Source organism: Sapajus apella, unplaced genomic scaffold, assembly GCF_009761245.1.
Source record: "Sapajus apella isolate SASKATOON/1434 unplaced genomic scaffold, GSC_monkey_1.0 scaffold105, whole genome shotgun sequence".
NCBI classification, from domain to species: domain Eukaryota; kingdom Metazoa; phylum Chordata; class Mammalia; order Primates; family Cebidae; genus Sapajus; species Sapajus apella.
Window position 1 is genome coordinate 6,105,221 of NW_022437045.1, and position 20,947 is coordinate 6,126,167.

Consider the following 20,947-nt stretch of genomic DNA (forward strand, 5'->3'; position numbering starts at 1 on the left):
GTCTCTACTAAAATACCAAAAATTAGCTGGGCATGGCAGCATGCGCCTGTAATCTTAGTTACTCGGGAGGCTGAGACAGGAGAATTGCATGAACCTGGGAGGCAGAGGTTGCAGTGAGCCAAGATTGTCCATTGCACTTCAGCCTAGGTAACAGAGTGAGACTCCATCTAAAAAAAAAAAAAAAGAAAGAAAATAGTTCTGGATACACAGTGCACTTCATTCCAAGAGATCTTACAAGACATCCCTGACAGTCAGAAGATTTCTCGATGGACCAGATATTTCTCTATGTGTTATTGCTTTTCTAGTCACGTTTAAAAAGCTTGGTTGCGTTCACAGTTTTCTAGGAAACTGGTGTCAGGTAACACTTTTCAGCTGCTTCTCATGAGCAGTTACCTCTAGAGTGCAGAGTTTTATCTGGCACTGAAAAGTTGCTGGTTGGTTTTCTAGATCCATGTTTATTTTCAGTTCAAAGACAAAGTGGAAAACTTGAGAGTGGAAAATGTTACCTTTTAGTTCACACTCTTGTCATCCCTTAGTCCCCATAAAGTAAACATTCTAAAGTGTAAGCAGTAGAAATAATGTAAACTCTAATAGAAACAGAAATGTCTTAGTTTCTTTCTGACTTGGTGGAGGTCCTTTTCCTGAACACTATATTTCTCTGTGAAGAGAATTCATCTTGAATGAAGAAGAAATCCTTGGCTGATTTCACCATGTCTCCAACATTGCGTAACAGGCATTTTTCAAAGTCAGTTTCTTCTCCAACTGCAGCAAAAAGGCAAAGAATAGCCTGTTTCAGGAGCCTGAAAAATAGAAAAAGAACCATGTTTGAGTAGTTTAAGAATAGCTTTCCCCTCTGGTGTTAAACCGTTAACATGATATAGCTCTAAAGTTTGAGGCCAAAAGAAAATGTAAAAACAGAGCGATGATTCCATTCACTAGATAAGGCTGGGATCTGTGTTTGGAATATTTTACTTAGCAGACAGGGAGAATCAGAGTCTGCACCACTCTTTAAGAGTAGGCACAGCTATGCCAGCCGGCATTCTGAACTTCCCAAGAGATTTACTTGGGGATACTGGCAGAATTCCCAGAACTTCCAAGTTTGAGATCTATAGTTTGCAGCATCCTGTGGAATGAGAATGTTTAGGATTTTTTTTTTTTTTGGTTTAGGATTTTAAAAATAGTTTTTAAATTTTTTATTTATTAACTTTTGAGATAGAGTCTCACTCTGTCGCCAGGCTAGAGTGCAGTGGGGCAATCTCAGCTCACTGCAACCTCCGTCTCCCAGGTTCAAGCGATTCTCCTGCCTTAGCCTCCCGAGTAGCTGGGACTACAGGCGTGAGCCACCATACCCGGCTAATTTTTGTCTTTTTAGTACAGACGGGTTTCACCATATTGGCCAGGATGGTCTCCATCTCTTGACCTCGTGATCCGGCCACCCCAGCCCGCCAAAGTGCTGGGATTACAGGCTTGAGCCACCTCGCCTGGCTACTATTTTTTTATTTTTTGAGACAGAGTCTCACTTTGTCACCCAGGCTGGAGTGTAGTGGTGAGATCTCAGCTCACTGCAACCTCTGTCTCCTTGGTTCAAGCAATCCTCCCACTTCAGCCTCCCAAGTAGCTGGGATTAAAAGTGTGCACCACTATGCCCGGCTAATTTTTGTATTTTTAGTAGAGATGAGGTTTCACCATGTTGGCCAGGCTGGTCTTGAACTCCTGGGCTCAAGTGATCCTCCCAAAGTGCTGGGATTACAGGTATGAACCACCACACCCAGCCTTGTTTAGGATTTTAGATAAGGAATCTTGTCACCTTGGATTTCTGTTTTTTATAGAGTAGGCACAGAAATCAAGGTTTGAAAATGCATCTAGGGCAATATGGAAGTTCATGGTCCTGGGACTTATTATGAAAGCTTTGCTACTTTCTCTCAAAGGCTATTAATATTCGTTACCATTCTTCAATCCTGTAATTTCTTAGAAATAAATCAAACTACATTAAAAAACAAAGAAACAAAACACTTAAGTCCCAGAAAAAAATGTGTTCACCCCTCTAAAATGTAAATGCAATACGTTGCCTTTAATCAGAATTTAGACATGGAAGGGCTTATCTTTTAGGCCATGAAAGTGAAAACTGCTCAAATCCTGCGAGTTGTCCTCCCACAGAAAACTGAGAGGTTTGGAGTCAGAGAGGATGCTTGATTGGTTTCTAGACAGAAGATAGTGATAGAGAGGAAACGAGAAACTTCAAATACTCCCCAAACATCTGATTCAAGTCAGGGGAATAAACAGAAAACAGAAGTATTATAGGCACAATAAAGATGAACAAAAAGAAAGTATTTCAGAGACATGGCCAGCATCACTGGTGTCCCCCGACCTGAGGGTCAATGACGCTTGAGACAGGAGGGATGCTAGGGAGGGGGACTCAGTGGACTAGAGCTAACCCTTGGCAAGGCCAGGCCAGGCTGGACAAGGCCTTCCCTGCTCCAGAGACGTAGTGGAAGACCCTTGATTAGCCATATTACGTTTGTATCCTATATTTTGTGTCTAAAGGGGCTTAGAGTTTGTGGTCCTACTTTTTTTTTTTTTTTTTTTTTGAGATAGAGTCTTGCTCTATCACCCAGGCTGGAGTGCAGTGGCATGATCTCAGCTCACTGCAAACTCCGCCTCCCGGGTTCAAGTGATTCTTGGGCTTTGGCCTCGCAAGTAGCTGGGATTATAGGCACTTGCCACCACGCCTGGCTAATTTTTGTATTTTTAGTGGGGACGGGGTTTCACCATGCTGGCCAGGCTGGTTTTGAACTCCTGACCTCAGGTGATCCTCCCACCTTGGCCTCCCAAAGTGCTGGGATTACAGATGTGAGCCACTGTGCCTGGCCTGTGGTCCCACATTTTGAAGAAAATGGAAGGATTGGCAAAGTATAGAAAGTCTCATTACAGATGAAAACAATCAGGGATGCAATAGCTAAGGTAAGAATGTAAAAACAAATCTTGTTTAGTGCTTATGCATTCAAATAAGCAATTTCAGAACTTAGGGGGAAAATATTTTGGAAGATACAATATACAAAACATTTTATTTTGGTATTGGAATAAGAAATCAAAATATGTTCAGAAAAAGATTATTTGAAGGGGAATTAAGAATTTCATAATTGTAACCTAAGCTTTAAAACATTCCATTTTAGTTAGATAGGAGATTTAATTTAGCAACATAGGAGAGGTTTAATTATCACTATCTTTTAGATGTCAATGAGGATTATTTAAATATAATAGCTTGAGCTTCCATCCTGCTTGGCCCCTGCCTGGAAGCGGAAAGGAAGCGGGCACTCCTTGGCTGGCTCAGGGTGATGAGTCCTTGGAACACAAGGGTGATGAGCAATTTTTGAGTTGCTCTGTGAAAAGATAAAGTTTCAAGACTGAAACCAAAAAGCTCAGATGCTCTCCCAGGGCCCTTTGTAACCCTGTGGTTTGTGACTTGGCACTGAATAAATCACATTCTTAGAAGGGCTGGCATGCAGCAATGCTACTCAAGATTAATTTACGGTTATTAAATATCATTGAAAATTTCTGCCCTTTTTTCCCCTTATACTGATATGTTATATATATTTTTGAGACCAAGTCTTTCTCTGCCACCCAGGCTGGCATGATCTCGGCTCACTGCAGCCTCTGCCTCCCAGGTTCAAGCAATTCTCCTGCCTCAGTCTCCTGAGTGGCTGGGATTACAGGTGCACAACACCATGCCTAGCTAATTTTTGCGTTTTTGGTAGAGACGGGGTTTTGCCATGTTCCCCAGGTTGGTCTTGAACTCCCAGGTTCAAGTGATCCATTCACCTCAGCCTCCCAAAGTGCTGGGATTACAGAATGAGCCACTGCACCCGGCCTAAAATTTTATATTCTTATGGGGTAAATGTGAGTATTTATTACATGCATAGAATGTGTAGTGATCAAATCAGGGTATCTGGGGTGTCCATTATCTTAAGTATTTATCATTACTGTATATTGGTATCATTTCAAGTCCTCTCTTCCTATTGCTTTGAAATATACAAAATATTGTTGCTGAGTATAGTCATCCTAGTCTGCTATCAAGCATTAGAGCTTATTTCTTCTCACTGTATGTTTGTACCCATTACCAACCTCCCTTCATATCCTCCTCCCAGCCACCCATCCTTCCCAGCCTCTGGTGTCTACCATTTATTCTGTCTATGAGGCTAAGTTCTTTAGCTTCCACAATGAGAGTGATAATACGCAGTATTTGTCTTTCTGTGCCCAGCTTATTTCACATAACATAATAACCCCTATTTCCATCCATGCTGCTGTAAATGACATTATTTCATTCTTTTTAATGGGTAAATAGTATTCCACTATCTATACACACCACATTTTCTTTAGCCACTTTTCTGTTGATGGCTTAAAGTCAATTTAGGAAAGAAACTCATTTCTACCCTAAACTTATTTCTACGTGTGTAATTCAAGAAAAAGCAATTCTTTTATAAGGAACAAATATTTATAGCAGGACTGGAGTGAATCTGATTCCATACTCAACATAACTTTGCACAGCAGAATAACGAAGTAAGGGAGTCCCTGAATTCTTCAGGAAATTTGCCAGACTTTCTTGTGTGTTCATTTGAATGACTCTTGCCAAAGCCCGGAAATATGATAAGTTTCGGAATGAGAAAACAGAATGGGGGGAAAAAATCAAACCCTTAGTTCCAATAATCTTTAAACAAAAAACTGAACAGCTGGATCGATTTCACTGGGACAAATAACTTATTTTAATTAGTTCTATTTAGTGACATTCAAAAGAATGAATCATGCCCTTATTCTAACAATAGTGAAAGCATTACAGATAGGTCTTGGGGAGAGGCAGCAAGGAGAGCTCAAATTCTGGTGCTGTTTTGGCATATCACATTCACCTTTGGCTTCACACAGTTTCCTAGGAGTTGAGATAGGCTAGAAAGGTGAGGAAGGGAAGGACAGGGAGTTTCATCAACTAAGCACCATCTTCTTCCTGAGTGGGACGCATCTCCAACACGTTCCTGGAGGAATAATGAGTGTGCTGCTCAGTCCTGGGTATGCCGACCATCCACGGTGTGATCCCCGAGGGAGCAAAGTCAGCAAACCAGACATTTCCTTTCAGATGCCCACGTTTGTCCAAGCTGACTGTCGCCTAAGCTTTAACAGTTTTATTTTATGCGTTTTGAATAGCCACGGACCTCTGATTATTAGTAGACGTGATTCCTGATGGCTATGGTGAGGGGCACAGGAAAGAGACAATGCTTGCTGGCTCATTACTGAGGAACCACTGAGACGGAAGGTTTGCTTTGTAGAGTGGTTTTATTTAGGACACTGGATCTGTTTTTGATTGTTCAAGCAGGGTCAAATGATGGGTTTTGAACCACTGCCCACCAAGCCTAGAACAGTATTTAGCAATTCACAAAGAAGAAAGAGGCCTTGGATCTCGGGGTGGGGTGGGCAGGGGGGTGGAAATGCCATTCCATTAGAGAATTAGGAAAGAGCTAGCTCTACACTCCCTGGACTAAAATGAATTATGACAACGTCATAGCTTTTAATACCCAAATAATTATCTTTACTTATTAAAAAAAATTACCCTATTATCCTCAAATACCTGTCTGTTCAAATAGCTGATATCATCTTTCAGAATGGGTCAAAGTTCATTTTGCCTGTGACGGAAATGAAAAGGGCATCCTTTGGCTTGGGGCTTAAAGGTTGGGGTGATACTGAGAGTCAACAGATCTGAGCTGAGTCTTGGCTTTTGTCGTTATTAGCTGTGCCACTTGAGCAGGTTGTCAACCTCTCTGGGCAGAGTTCTTGCAGCTCTGAAACAAAAATACTACCCACCTCCCTGGGTTGATGCCAGCACGACACGTGATGGGGATGGCCATGTGCCAGCTATGAAATGAGGGGCAGTGCCACAGGGTGGCAAGGCAGCTCTGTAGGCCTGCAGACCAGGGCTACCCCTCAGTGACCACAGGGTAGGCTTGGTCCTCTTGAAGCCTTTGTGGCCTTATGGGACAACACTTGCCTCCAGAGGTACTGTGACCACCCAGGGCAAAATGCTAAGCAAGGTGCCCGATACATTGCAAGTAATTACCACGGGCCTGTGTCCTGCCCTTCAGGCCCCGTATATAAGATCTGGAGGAGGCTGGGCATGGTGGCTCATGCCTGTAATCCCAGCACTTTGGGAGGCCAAAGTGGGCAGATCAGGAGGTCAGGTGTTTGAGACCAGCTTGGCCAACACAGCGAAACCCTGTCGCTACTAAAAATACAAACATTAGCTGGGCATGGTGGCATGTGCCTGTAGTTCCAGCTACTTGGGAGGCTTAGGCAGGAGAATCGCTTGAACCCAGGAGGTGGAGGTTGTGGTGAGTGAGGTTGTGGTAAGCTGAGATTGTGCCACTGCACTACAGCCTGGGCAACAGAGTGGGACTCCCTATCAAAAAAAAAAAAAAAAAAAAGAAAAGAAAAAAAAAAGATCTGGAGGAATTCTTGTTAGGGAGCACAAACACCTCAGGTAATAAAGGATCTAAGGGTCTGCATTAATAAATCTAAGGATGTGTCCCTTAGCATTTCCTGAATCTTAACTACAATAATTAAGGTATAATTGTGCTTATATGACCTACTTGGACAGCATGTGAAAACCGAACAAAAAGCTGGAAAAATACTGTCCAAGAGAGATGGGAGAATTGAACACACTTATTCTGGAGAAAAATGACAAATGGCAGAAATGTAACATAATAGGTTCCCGACATGAAAAGAGAGATTAGTTGGGACGGGGTTCAGTGTTCAGCTTAAGAGGAATGATATTGCTATTTCCCCATGGTCTCACTGGGAAATCCAAGACATTTGCAACACACAAGCTCACACCAAAAGAGGAAACAACATTTTATCAATGCTTGAGCTTACAAATTTGTTAAATTAGTCTCCCTTCATTTTCTAGAGTTTTCTTTTTACAGAAATGACAAAGATCAAAGATGCAGTATGGCTCAGACTTAACATAGCTTCTGCTCCTCAACAAAAAACACATGCAACCACCACGCAAACATCCACAACCCGAAACAAACAATTTCACACCTTGTTTTAATGCAATTTTATTTATGGGTCCCTTATCTTTCTTATCATAGCCTAGATCTTTAGTGTTTTAACAACAAAGGTCTAACAAAAAAACTTGGCCTGACGTGGTAGCTCGCGCCTGTAATCCCAGCACTTGTGAGGCAGAGGTGGGCGGATCACTTGACTCACTTTACATCAGGAGTTTGAGACCAGCCTGGCCAACATGGTGAAACCTCATCTCTATTAAAATACAAAAATTAGTGGGGCACCATGGCACACACCTGGGATCCCAGCTACTCGGGAGGATGAAGCAAGAGAATCACTTGCACCTGGGAAGTGGACGTTGCAGTGAGATGAGATCACTGCATTCCAGCCTGGAGACAGAACAAGACTCTGTCTCAAAATAAAAACAAAACAAACAAACAAACAACAACAACAACAACAAACTCAAGTGGATTACTAGTAGTGAAACAAATGCAAATGAGAATCCCGGATGTCTGGCTTACAGCCATAACTCAGAGGTAGTTGGAAAGGAGGGTTTTTAGGTCACGGAAGCTCATCTGCAAATGCCCAGAATACGCTGGCAAGAGGGAGAGGTTCTGGGCTCAGGAGCAGGAGTCAGTGGGGAGAAGGAGGTGGGGTGCTTGCAGAGAAGGAATGTGTCTTCAGAATATGGTGAGGACATGTTAGATCCCTGGGGTAGGAGAAGCAGCCCTGAGCCTTTCAAACTTCTGATCAGGAGCTGTCCCCCAGGGAAGAGGGTTAGGAATGTCATCTCTGGCAGAAGCCAGCAGGTGCGGCTGCAGTGCTGTGGGGTGGGCATAAATAAGACCGAGAATCCCCAGGTCTGGGCTGCCTAAGACAGCTCAAAGTCAAAGCCCAACCCGAAACTGCAGATCCCAAGTCATTCTGTGGCCTGCTTTCTGCTGACCTGTCCTTCCTGGGACCCACAGAGCCCTCTAGTTAAATGGTCTGTCCCATTGCTATGTGTCTGTCCAGGGACATGGGAGCCAAACACACATGTCGTGCCACAGTCGAGTGTTGTGGGTTGAACTGTGTCTCCTAAAAGAGATGCTGGAGACCTAACCCTGAGCGCCTGTGACAATGATCTTACTTAGAAGGAGGTTCTTTGCAGAGTAATCAAGTTAAGACGAGGTTCTTAGGGTGGGCTCTAAGCCAAGATGACTGGGGTCCTTCTAAGAGGTGAACACCATGTGAAGACAGAGACAGGGAGAATGTGGTGGGATCACAGAGGCTGAGACAGTGGGAACGCCAAGGAGCGACAGCCACCACCAGATGCTAGGAAGAGGCCAGCAAGGATTCCATGCATTGTCTCAGGGTGTGCATCCTGGCTGACACCTTGACTTTGACTTCCAGCCTCCAGAACTGTGTCAAATGTTCCATTGTTTTAAGCCACCCAGTTTGTGATACTTTGTGATGGCAGCCCTAGGAAACGAATATACCAAGATTTCTCTTTCACGTGATTCTAGCTCTGTACCAAGAGTTACGTAGTAGGAAGTTACTCTTTTAAAATTATAACAGATGCTGGTTTTAATCCTGGAATAGAATAATGAGTTTACAGAGTTCTGTTATGGTCAGAGATGCTCTAAACATATCTATATTCAGGGATGATATAATTTAACTTTCACTGGACGGAGCCCAGGTGCACTAAGGGCTGTGTACTGAGCATCTAACTCGCATCCACAGCCAGGAGTGAACTCCAGTCATGGAAAGTCATTTGGTAGGAATTTGAGTAATCAACGAAGGAAATGATTGATCACACCACTTCTGTAGTAAGTATCAGAAAAACAAATATGACAAAAAACGGATTTGAACTAGAAAAAAGGAAGAAAAAGTTGAAGCACATCAACCTACCTGCATCAGGTCCTGTGAGAGCCTTGTCCACTTAGAACAAGCCTTTCACTTGTTCTGTTTCGGTATCAAGATCTATGTCATAAAAGCAGGGACGAGTGGGCAGTCCCGGCATGGTGCTCATCTGGGGGAGAAAACCAAGTGTTAAAGATCAGCAAGCGCTATAAAGTGGCCACATGAAACCCTGCAGGTCTGAGGACGTGAATTCACTCTATCATTCAATACCGCCTCACAGAATTTCAGGTTTTATATGCACATATCTCCTTAAATTTGGCATCTGCTATTTCAATTTTTGTTTAAGGAAATGAAATAGAAAAGGTAAATATCAACTTCCTGAAAATTGAGACCATTTACTTTCCCTGTGGCCCCACAACGCACCGGAACTACAAAGCAGTGATCTTCCAAACCTTTTCTTCTCAATGAAATCTTCACTGAGCCCCAAGAAAAGCCTGTCAGGTTGAAGGGGGAAGCCGGTGTGGGCAGGGTGAATAATGTCCTCCTTCTCACCCTCAAGGCACAGTTTTGTAAAACCTACAGCTCCTGGCGCACAGCTGGAAAACTGCTGTTCAGGTGCCAGTCATCAGCCCGGTCTCCATCAGTAACAGTAACTGACACGGACTTGAGAACGTGCTTTGTGATGGGTGCTGCGCTAGGTGCTTCCCTCATTGTATTCTCTCCATGATGCAGGAGGTAGGAACTTTTATTATTTCTATTTTACAAGAGAAGAAACTGAGGTTTGGAGAGGCAAAATCACTTGTCCCAGGTCACACCAGTAATAAATTGCAAAATCAGAAATTTTGACCTTAGGCCTATAATCTCAAATTACCCATTTCACCACTACCACACCGCCACAGCCACGACCACTACTGCTTTTGTGACACTCGATGGACAGTCTAAGGGTTTCACGGAAATAATCTCATTGAGTTTCCCAGCACCGTAATGAGGCAGGTACTAATTTTAGCCTTACTTTACAGATGAGGACAGAGGACATTGAGGCATGAAGCTGTGAGCTCTAGGACACATGGCTAGTTAGTGGCGGGGACAGGATGAAAGCTGGTTCTTTACTGCTTTGCCACATCTAGATGAAAGGTCTTCAAAGCGCACACTCTGCCCTCCTGCATCAGAAGCCCCTTGTGTGCTGCGGCTTCCGACGCTTGTCCCTTTGACTGATCCCCAGGCCTTCAAACACTGCTCCAGGGTCCAGATTCTGGGGCCCCTGGATGAACCATTCCTTTTCCATTTCAGCACTTCCTACTGTGCTTTAATAGTGAGTGTTTCATACAAACGATGCCCGTGGAGCAATGCTGCAGCTGTCGTCTGGAGGAGACACTTGGGTTCTGCCGTGCCTGCTCTCCCAAGGGCTCAGGCCACGGTGCAGAACCTCCACATGCCCTGGCCGAGAACGCCTTGCATGAGATGCAGCTGTGAGGTGCTCGCACCTGATGACAACCAGGGTTTGCTGGCTTCTTTCCCCATGGCAAAAAGTTCTCAGGGAGGCCAGGTGCAGTAGCTCACGGCTGTAATCCCAGCACTATGGGAGGCCGAGGTGGGTGGATCATGAGGTCAAGAGATCGAGACCATCCTGGCCAACATGATGAAACCCTGTCTCTACCAAAAATACAAAAATTAGCTGGGCGTCGTGGTGGGCGCCTGGAATCCCAGCTACTCGGGAGGCTGAGGCAGGAGAATTGCTTGAATCTGGGAGGCGGAGGTTGCAGTAAACCAATATCACACCACTGCACTCTGGACTGGTGAAAGAGCAAGATTCTGGAGAATAGAACTCAACTCTCACCCTCCACTGCCTTCCCCTCTTCACCAGCCTCTCCTCTCCATGTGGTGTTTAGAGATTCCTGTTACTCAAATGGGGCCTGTGCGCGGGCATTACCTGAGAGCTTGTTAGACACTCAAGAGTTTCAGAGCCCACCCCGGATCTGCTGCATTCGATTCTGCAACTATAGCAAGTCCCCAGGGGGTTCTGATGCGAACTGCACAACGTGGCCTCAGCGTCCGGTGGCTCTAGCCGCCCTTCCTCACTTCGCCCAGCCCGTCGTCACAGGGAAAAGGAGATTGGGGGTGGAGAGAGGGAGAGGAGGAATGGTAAGGGGGCAGGGGAGAGCAAGGCCTGTTTAACCCCTGCAGGTGCAGCAGGTGGGGAGCAAATCTGTGCACCTGCGGGCCTCATCAACATCCCCTTCCCTGCCCACCTGGGCCCACTGAGAGTGGGAGCGGGGAGGCTGGGGGAACGAATAAAACATTGTGATGGATGATGGCTGGCTCCTGTCTTGCTAATTGCACAGGACTGCACTCCGGGTATACAGTGGGCTAAAAAGCCTTTTGCAGCTGCCTGGAATACAGCTGCTATTCATGACACACTGATGGGAAAATCCATTCTGGATTCCAAACAATGAACTACAACCACACTTGGCACAAGACCTGCTTGTAGGTGGGGACTGGTTGTATTTTAAAACTTTAGGTATGAAGAAGGCTCCCATAGCCTCTGAAGTTAAGGTTCCCAGCAGGAGGGTAACGTTTTTCTCGGGTTAATACAGTGGCTGCCTATAATGGAGGACACCCCAGAAAGGAAACCACATTTACTGTTCTATTGCTGGAAACATCAAACACAGGGTCATTGGTGGATACATATTTTTTCCCAGTTGCCTAGGTTATAAGCAGGTAATTTTCCTGCCTAACTGCATTTTGAGATGGCATTTGAAGGCAATTTTTTTTTTTTTTTTTTTAAAGACAGGGTTTTACCATGTTGGTCAGGCTGGTCTTGAACTCCCGACTTCAGGTGATCCTGCCGCTTTGGCTTCCAAAGTGCTTGGATTACAGGCATGAGCCACCACGCCTGGCCTGAAGGCATCTTATGGCATTTATAGAAGGCTTTTTTTTTTTTGAGGCAGAGTCTCACTGTCACTCAGGCTGCAGTGCAGTGGCATGACCTCGGCTCACTGCAACCACCGCTTCCCAGGTTCAAGCGATTCTCCTGCCTCAGCCTCTGGAATTACAGGCGTGCACCAACATGCCTGGCTAATTTTTTGTATTTTCGGTAGAGACAGGGTTTTACCATGTTGGCCAGGCTGGTCTCAAACTGCTGACCTCAAGTGATTCACCCGCCTCAGCCTCCCAAAGTGCTGGGATTACAGGTATGAGCCACTGCACCCGGCCATAGAAGATGCCTCTATAATCTGTGTGAATTGGGTTTTCTTGTTTGTAAACATAGTGTGTATAAACAAGCACGCAGTAAACTATGTTAAACGCATAAATGCGCAAAACACTGTGATGGATGATGACTGGCTCCTGTCTTGCTAATTGCATGGGGCTGCACTTCAGGTATATAATGGGCTAAGATAGTGCCCATTGCATTTGGAAAAGAACAAGCATTTTATAGTTTAAGAGAAAGAAATGAATAATCATATTCAGTCACAGTGATGCTGCCCCACCCCCTGCCCCTGAAATGAACTCTCTAGGTCAAAGTCATCTTCCCGGTAAGGATGTCACTGGACTCTACAGCAGCTGCTGCTTCTGAGAGTGTAACAGGAGTCACACCAAGGGCAGAATTTAGTATAGATGAGGCAGTGTAAATTTAAATCTCTACTCAAGGTAACAAACCCAAGAAGAACCCTGAAGGTAGTGTATTTGGGCCCATCTAACCAAAGCTACCAATGGAAGATTCTACCACACATAACACACTTTACTGCATGCTTGTTTATACACACTTTTACAAGCAAGAAAACCCAATTCGCCACCTTTAACTTTCAGCTGATGAAAAGCCAAGGCAGTGCAGGATTTGTGCAGTTCCTGGAGTTGTATTTGCTAGCTGCAGTGGATCAGAACATGAATCTTCGAGTCACTCTGATTCTGTCACAAAACCAGGATCTAAAACTGACCAGGCTGGGTGCAGTGGCTCATGCCTGTAATCCCAGCATTTTGCGAGGCTGAGGTGGGCATATCACTTGAGGTCAGGAGTTTGAGACCAGCCTGGCCAACAAGGCGAAACCCTGTCTCTACTAAAAACACACACACATAAATTAGCTGGGCATGGTAATGAGCACCTGTATTCCTAGCTACTTGGGAGGCTGAGGCAGGAGAATCATTTGAACCCAGGAGGCAGAGACTGTGGTGAGCCGAGATGGCGTTACTGCACTCCAGCCTGGGCAACAGAGCAAGACTCTGTCTTAAAAAAGAATCAAACAAACAAACAAAAACTGGCCAAAATATTAAATGCCAGGAAGTGTGAAATGTCTTTCCTCTGTTTTCAACTTTTCTTTCTTTCAAATGGGACAGAAATGAGTTCAATCAGAAGACTCCCATGACCCCTTGCAGTGATGCAATCATCTCTTTCCAAACGTGCAGTTACTTGAGATAAGCGACAACAGACGAGAAACCACAAAGAGTCTGCAGACCCAAGAGACTCCCTGACCTGTGGAGACACAGCCACCTCCAATAAAACTTCTCCTATTGAGCAAGCATAATATGGAATTATGTTAGCAAGACCTTATGCATTCCCACAAATTTTCTCCCTGTAAAAAAACTGTTAGCAAAGGATTGTCACCCCCAGACAAGAGTCAATACAGCACTGCAGGGAACAAGGAGAGCAGACAGCCCTTGGGAGCTGACCTCTGGCCATGTGCCTGGGGTCAGTGGAGATCTATGTTGACTTTATCTGTGTACCCTTTTAAGGAGGCCTCCTGCTTAAAATAACTAAAGAGCCACTAAATTGTACTTACTTGTAATGCTGCATTAATGGATTCTTCTACAAAGGCTGAAATACATGGGCTTTTGCCCTTCATGACCCTAATTTTAACTACAATGAATCTTCTGAAACTTTACCGATTTCGGGTTAACTCCATTTTGAAGAAAGAATGAGTTCTATCAGTAGCCTTTAATGAGCATTAGTTAAAAACCAGTACAGAGAGAATAGTCATATATTTAAAATTAGTCATTAAGAAATAAAAGAATATCCTTTGTATAAGTTGAAAAATTATTAAAGATTCTGTTTCATAAAGTGATAGAATCATAATTTCTAACCATAATTTTCTTAACCAAAATATCATTGTACTGAGTTCTGTTGTGTTTCTAAAATAATTTATTTTCTAATTTCTCCTGAAATCTATCTTTTCTAATAACAACAGAAAATCATCTAATTTTATTTTGCTTCAGAAAAAGAGCAGCATTTTTACACATTTCTGTTTTGTTCCTACAATCCATGATCTGAAGCAGAAGACAGTCCTTCCACACATTTCTTTCCTCCTCTAATGAATGGCTGATATACATCATGTTGTTTCAAAAATTTAAAAATAACTGAAAAGATTATACTGGTTAACTACATCACAATTTTATTTATTTTTTTATTTTTGAGACAGCCTCTGGCTCTGTTGCCCAGGCTGGAGTGCAGCGGCACAATATCAGCTGACTGCACCTTCCATCTCCTGGGTTCAAGCGATTCTCCTGGCCATTATATCAAATGGCCATATTGATAATTATACAAACATAACTCTAAGATGATGCATGAGGATAAACGGCCCAGTATCAATGTCAAGTGATCAAGGAGAAAGGAGGGAGGGAAGGAGAGAGAGAGGGAGAGGGAGACAGAAAGGGAGAGGGAGAGGAAGGGGGGGGAGAGAGAGAGAGAGAGAGAGAGAGAGAGAGAGAGAGAGAGAGGGAGAGAGGGAGAGACACTATATAATGAAAATAGATCTTGCTGCTACAGTTGGAATTTCTATTTGCTTGGCTGAGTAGAGATGGAATGGCCTGGGATTTCTTTGGGGTAGTTGGGAACCTGCACCGTGGTGACTGCATTCCTGGTCTGCAGGGATACTCTGTCTGGGGCTTGATGGTGTGTGCTCTTAGAGTATACTTCTCTCTCGTGGTGGCTGATCAACATTACAGCATGGACTCTGTTGAGTGCCTGTTACTGTACAAAAGGACTGAAACAGTGAAGTTCATTCAACTCAGAAACCTTTGCTAAGAGCTTACTGCGAGGACACCCAGGTAACCAGGACCTGGTCCCTGCTTGTAGAGGGACAGACCACATAAAGCAGACCCTTGGGACACTCAGGTCAAAGTCATTCTTTACTTTTCAGTTTAAAATATAATGTTTTTTGTTTGTTTGTTTGTTTGTTTTTGAGATGGAGTCTTGCTCTGTTGCCCAGGCTGGAGTGCAGTGGCACCATCTCAGCTCACTGCAACCTCCACCTTCTGGCCTCAAGCGACTCCTGCCTCAGCCTCCCAAGTAGCTGCGATTACAGGCACCCATCACTACGGCTGGCTAATTTTTGTATTTTTAGTAGAGACGGGGCTTTGACATGTTGGCCAGGGTGGTCTTGATCTCCTGACCTCAAGGGATCCACCCACCCTGGCCTCCCAAAGTTCTGGGATTACAGGCATGAGCCAACGCGCCTGGCCAAAAAATGTTTTCCTTTTTTTAGTTTTTACATCAAGAGAACGAACAGAATAAATTCCTAACTTACGACTTTCTAAGACGGAAGTCATGTTCAATTACTATAAAAATTAGCACACCATGCTTGCATATTGTGACAGTACTACACATCTCAAACTATGCCAATTATTCCAGTGGCCTCGAATGACTGAACAAGTACAATTATTTCTCTTCTTCTGTAAAGAAGACTATACATTTTTTTAAGTGGTAGAAAGCCTATCCCTGGCTACATTTCGATTTGTTTTTAAAATTTTACTTAAAATATTTTCAAAATAGAAGAAAAAAGTCTTCTACGTTTAATACTGCTTCCAGAGGTTAGCAACCTCTGCAAATAATTTTTATGTAAACTCACAGTTAATTTTTGATTCCTATATAAGCAATGTTCTTATCTAATGTATATTTCTATAGTTATACAGAAATTGGATAGTTCCATGTGCACAGTTCTGGAGTTTGACTTTTTAGAAAAATTAATATTTAAAATCAGTCATTAGGCCAGGCATAGTGGCCCACAATCCTCACACTTTGGGAAGCCGAGGTGGGAGGATCACTTGAGGCCAGGAGTTCAAGACCAGCCTGAGCAATATAGCAAGACCCTGTGTCTATTTAAAAAAAAAAAAAATCAGTAATTAGGGTAATTTCTAAACAAGGAAAGGCACTGGATAGAGAGATCAAAGAAGAGCTGTGTCACTGAGACATTCTTTTTGTAAAGTCAATAAGCCTGCTTCTTGAAAAATGAGAGATTAAGGAAGTTCTTTCAGAGGGAAAGAAAAATCAACGTGAAGCAGGAGGCCAGATAGAGACAAAAGGAAATCAGAAGTTCTGCAACTTTCTTGCAGTGCTTTGAGCATAAGTGAAAGAAATCAGATATCACAAAGGACTAACAGTTAAGTAAGTGAAAAGACTCGGATGCATTTGAGAAGTCTGTTCCCCAGGTAAAGACTGCTTTCCCTGTATTTGTGCTAAGGACATCAGCTCCTTAGTTGCCCTCACCTGTGGTTACCACGTTACTCCTGACCACTGACTGTTGATCAGCCAGTTGGTTTCTCAGTCACTTACCTGCTTTGTTTTCTATTAATTACCAAAAGATACATAAAGAAGTCCCACCCCCCAGGTATTAAATTACTTCCATTTCATTTTTCATATTTTCAGATAACATCCTGCTGCTGTGCTTGGAAGACAGGCGTGCCAGGCTTGGCAGTCCTGCAGCCCCAGCCATCTCTCTCCACGGTCCTCGGGGTGTTGGTGTCATTCTCAGGCTTGCTGCCCCTGTGAGCAGTTCCAGGCCAAATACCCACATCCCATGAGATCCAGTGCAAGCAAGAATGTCTTCTTTGGTAGCACCTTCTCCTTTTATCTTGGTTCTTTTATTTATATTTTCAAAGTAATAAATTGGTGCCCTGGCAACTCCAACAACGACACTTCTGATGGAGGCATTTACCATGCAGAAAATGTAGCTATAGATGTAGCCAGGCTCCAGGAAGGCTTCTCAAGAAGTGACTGTCCTGTATTTTGGGACCTCGTTTATAATTTGTGTTAAGTTTTTTTTTTTTTTTTTTTTTTTTTTGAGACAGAGTCTTGCTCTGTCACCCAGGCTTGAGTGCAGTGACTCGATCTCCTTCCCTAGATGGAGTGCATCTTGCTCGGTGAGTTACTTCACTGAGACTTTGTTCTTTATTTTGTTTTTCGATTGTGACTGTCAAAGGTCAGCCCTGGTTATTTATCTATAACTACAGCATGAGCATAACAATATGTTATGAGTCTAGTTCAAAAGTCAAATGAGATGAAGGACCCTAGTTTAGTGTTTCATACACAATACTCACTGTTGTTATTTTATTACAGAACTGATAATTGCATGGATGAAAGGAGAGCTGTAAGTTACTTAAGATAGAACAGGAAAGGATAGCTTCAACAACAACAACAAATCTTCTATATCTAATTACTTATTTTTTATGGGAAAAAAAGGTTTCATTCGTATTATGAGATTGTTCCCTAATTTTTCTGGCTCTACAATTTCACAAGTCATGCTTTCTGTAGTTCTTATTTATGGCAATCAAATATTAAGCTAAACCAAGAGCCAAGACCTAAAGTATTTAAATGAACACAGGTAACTTGATTGAGGTCAGATAAGGCTATAAGAGAGAAAGCTTCAGAAGTAAGACTATAAACTCAAAACAGTGTGATCCTAAATGGCCCTTCAGTCTCTAGGAGATGAAAGACTACAACTCTGTGCAGGCCAAAGAAGATGCTGTGAAGAGCAGAGCACAAGTTCCATTCATCAGCCGTTTGACTGACAGGTAGCACACCATGAGAATCTCCATGAGGTTTGGTAAAACTGATCAATTTAATAATATATTTCATTGTTTTGAAACTCAATATTACATAACTAAATTCTGGTTTCTGAGCAGCTCATCCTCTGAAAATTACCTGTGATGTTGTGGGTTCAGTTTTATGCCAAGGTTCTACTGGCAATGAAACATTATTCTGTAGTTCCTTTAAGGAGAGAGAAGCTGGAGGAGATGGGAAGAGGAGGAAGCAGGAAGGAAGGGCTGGGGAGGAGGGACAGTGCTTTCACTTAGCCGATCTGGTCTTTCTCTTCAAGGAGCTTGTTATCAAAGACACAGCTGCCCAGATCTTGCTGTGGCATGTCATTTAGCATTTCCCTTTGGCTTTCACTCCCGCCTCCCCGTAACTAGTCCCTTGCCCCTCCTGACCCTGACAAAACTCCTCCCCAGAGATAATAAGCTGTGCAGTAGGAAAACATAAGATAGGGAAATTATTATTATTTTTGAGACAGTCTGTTTCTGTCACCCAGGCTGGGGTGCAGTGGCACAATCTCAGCTCACTGCAACCTCCGCCTCCCAGGTTCAAGCAATTCTGCCTCAGCCTCCCAACTAGCTGTGATTACCGGCGTGTGCCACCATGCCTGGTTAAATTTTTTTTTTTTTTGGCATTTTTACTAGAGACAGTGTTTCCCCATGTTGGTCAGGCTGGTCTCAAACTCCTGACCTCAAGTGATCTGCCCGCCTTGGCCTCCCAAAGTGCTGAGATTACAGGCATGAGCCACCGTGCCCAGCTCAAGTCAGGGAAATTACATTCATCATTTAAATTTCTCCTTTAAGCTTCTCTTAGGACAGTGGCAAAGGAATAGGTTGGAGAAGGGGGAGTCACCTCATCAGTGCTCATCACTATCCTGAAACTCGGCTGGCCAAGGCTGGCTGAACTAGAAAAGAAAATTAACTATATTAAATACCAGCGGCCTACATTGTTGTGGAATGTTTCTTAGGTGATCCAGTCCAAATACCAGTGGAATGCTCAGGACTTCAGACTGGGTCTAGAAGTGGCTACTGAACAAAATGCTTAGTGGGCTCTTTCTTTACCACAATCCCGGGGATTCCCTTCACTCTGCATTGCGGTCATCTCCATTCCTGGAACCATACTGTGGTGGCGACTCCCAGTGAGTTCCTGCCCCGAGAGCAGGTGACACCTATGACTTGCTTCGAACCAGCAGAATATGGCACAAGTGATGGGACATTACTCCATCTTAGCAGATTCAAGAGAAAAACTCCCCCTTGCTGGCCTTCAAGAAATAATCTGCCGTGTTGTGAGTGGACTAAGGAGAAGGTCATGGCGAAACCCACATGGCCTGTGACCTCTAGCTGACAGCCAGCAAAAGCTGCGCCCTCGGTCCTACAACTCCAGGGAACAGAATTCTGCCAAATAGCTTTGGTGGGGACCCCAGGCCTCAGAATAGACAATTTCTGCAGTCCAAAGCAGAGAACCCGGCTAAGCTGACCCAGAGAATCGGAAGATAATAAATGAGAGTTGTTTTAAGCCACTAAATGTATGCTCATTTGTTATGCAGCAGAGAAAAGAGACAAGTAACATTCTTCCATGGTTTACTTGCTCATTTCCTTCCTACCTCATCCTCCCGAGTGAGTAACGAGGACTACAGGCCACCACACCTAGCTAACTCTTTTTGTAGACACAGGGTCTCCGTATGTTGCTTAGGCTGGGCTCAAGCAATCCTCCTGCCTCTGCTTGCTCATTTGGGTGAAATACTCCTCTAATAGCTTCTTGAGAAAAATGGTGCTGGGAGATTTTTCTGGAATATTTGGCTTTGTCATTATTCTTATCACACTTCATGAATGGTTTAGCTGGGTATATTATTTTGCTTGAATTTTGAACATGCTGCTCCATTGTAATCTAGCCTCCAGTGTTACTGTTTCATTTTTGTTTTTTTGATAACTTTCACTTATCTTTTTCCTTTTGAGAGATAGTTTCACTCTACTGCTGAGGCTGGAGTGCACTCTCATGATCTTGGCTTACTGCAACCTCCAGCTCCCAGGTTTAAGTGATTCTCATGCCTCAGCCTCCTGAGTAGCTGGGATTACAGATGCGTGCCACCAGCCCAGCTAATTTTTGTATTTTTAGCAGAGATGGGGTTTCACCAGTTTGACCAGGCTAGTCTTGAACTCCTGACCTCAGGTGGTCCACAAGCCTAAGCCACTTAATACTAAGCCCAGTATTACTGCTGAGAAGTCTGATGCCATTTGGGTTTCAGATTATTTGCATTTTTTTTTCCTCTGGAAGCTTTTGGCATCCTCTTTATGACTCTACGATCCTTTTTACTATTATGATGAAGTGCGTTGGTGTGAGTCTATACATTCATTTTGCTAACCCTTTGATCTGGGAGTCCTCCAGTTCTGGGAGAGAAAATTTTGGGTAGTAGGCTGATGATTATTTCTATGATAATTTCTTCCCTTCTGGTTTCTTCTGTCTTATTGGAATTCCCATTATTTAGGTGTTAGGTCTTCTGGACTGACTCTCTAACCTTTGAAACTTTTTCCTCTTGTTTTTCTACTTTTCACAACCTTATTTTGGATAAAATTATATTATTTAAAACTTCTATTGAGGCAAATGGCATACAATAAACTGTACATGTCAAAGTGTAACGCTTAATGTATGTTAGTACAAAAAAAAAGCTGCTATGAACATTCACGCACGGATCTTTATATAGACATATACTGCATTTCTCTTGGGTAAATATTTAGAAATAGAATGTCTTGATCATAGGGCAGGTGCACGTCTAACTTTTTAAGAAACGACCCCAAATTGTTTTCCAAGGGCATCGAACTGTCACACATTCCTACCAGCAGCGTATGAGGCTTCCAAATGTTCCACATCCTTTCCAACATTTGGTATGGTCAGTTTTTTTTTTTTTTTTTAAAAGATAGAGTATCACTCTGTTACCCAGGCTAGAATCCAGTGGTGCAATCTTGGCTCACTGCTACCTCCGTTTCCTGGGTTCAAGTAATTCTCGTGCCTCAGCCTCCCAAGTAGCTGGATTACAGGCACCCACCACCATGCCTGATAATTTTTTGTATTTTTAGTAGAGTTGGGGTTTCACCACGATGCCCAGACTGGCCTTGAATTCCTGACCTCAAGTGATCCACCTGCCTCAGCCTCCCAAAGTGCTGTGATTACAGGCGTGAGCCACTGTGCCCAGTCCATTTTTTTTTCCCCCTTTGGGACAGGCTCTTGTTCTGTCTTGCAGGCTGGAGCGCAGTGGTGCAA

The 20,947-nt window shown here is 43.6% G+C and overlaps 1 protein-coding gene across 2 annotated transcripts in view; it reads right to left on the reverse strand.

Annotated features, from left to right (window-relative positions):
- Nucleotides 1–435: 435 nt before the first annotated feature.
- Nucleotides 436–20,947, reverse strand: part of MTHFD1L (methylenetetrahydrofolate dehydrogenase (NADP+ dependent) 1 like) — a 228,139-nt gene continuing 207,627 nt past the window's right edge. For both annotated transcript variants that reach the window (XM_032258828.1, XM_032258829.1), the window contains exons 27-28: nt 8,935–9,055; nt 436–800 (exon numbers count right to left, since the gene is read on the reverse strand). In XM_032258828.1, the coding sequence (XP_032114719.1) occupies nt 8,966–9,055 (90 nt within the window). In that variant the 3' untranslated portion in view covers nt 436–800; nt 8,935–8,965. The remainder of the gene's footprint in view (nt 801–8,934; nt 9,056–20,947) is intronic.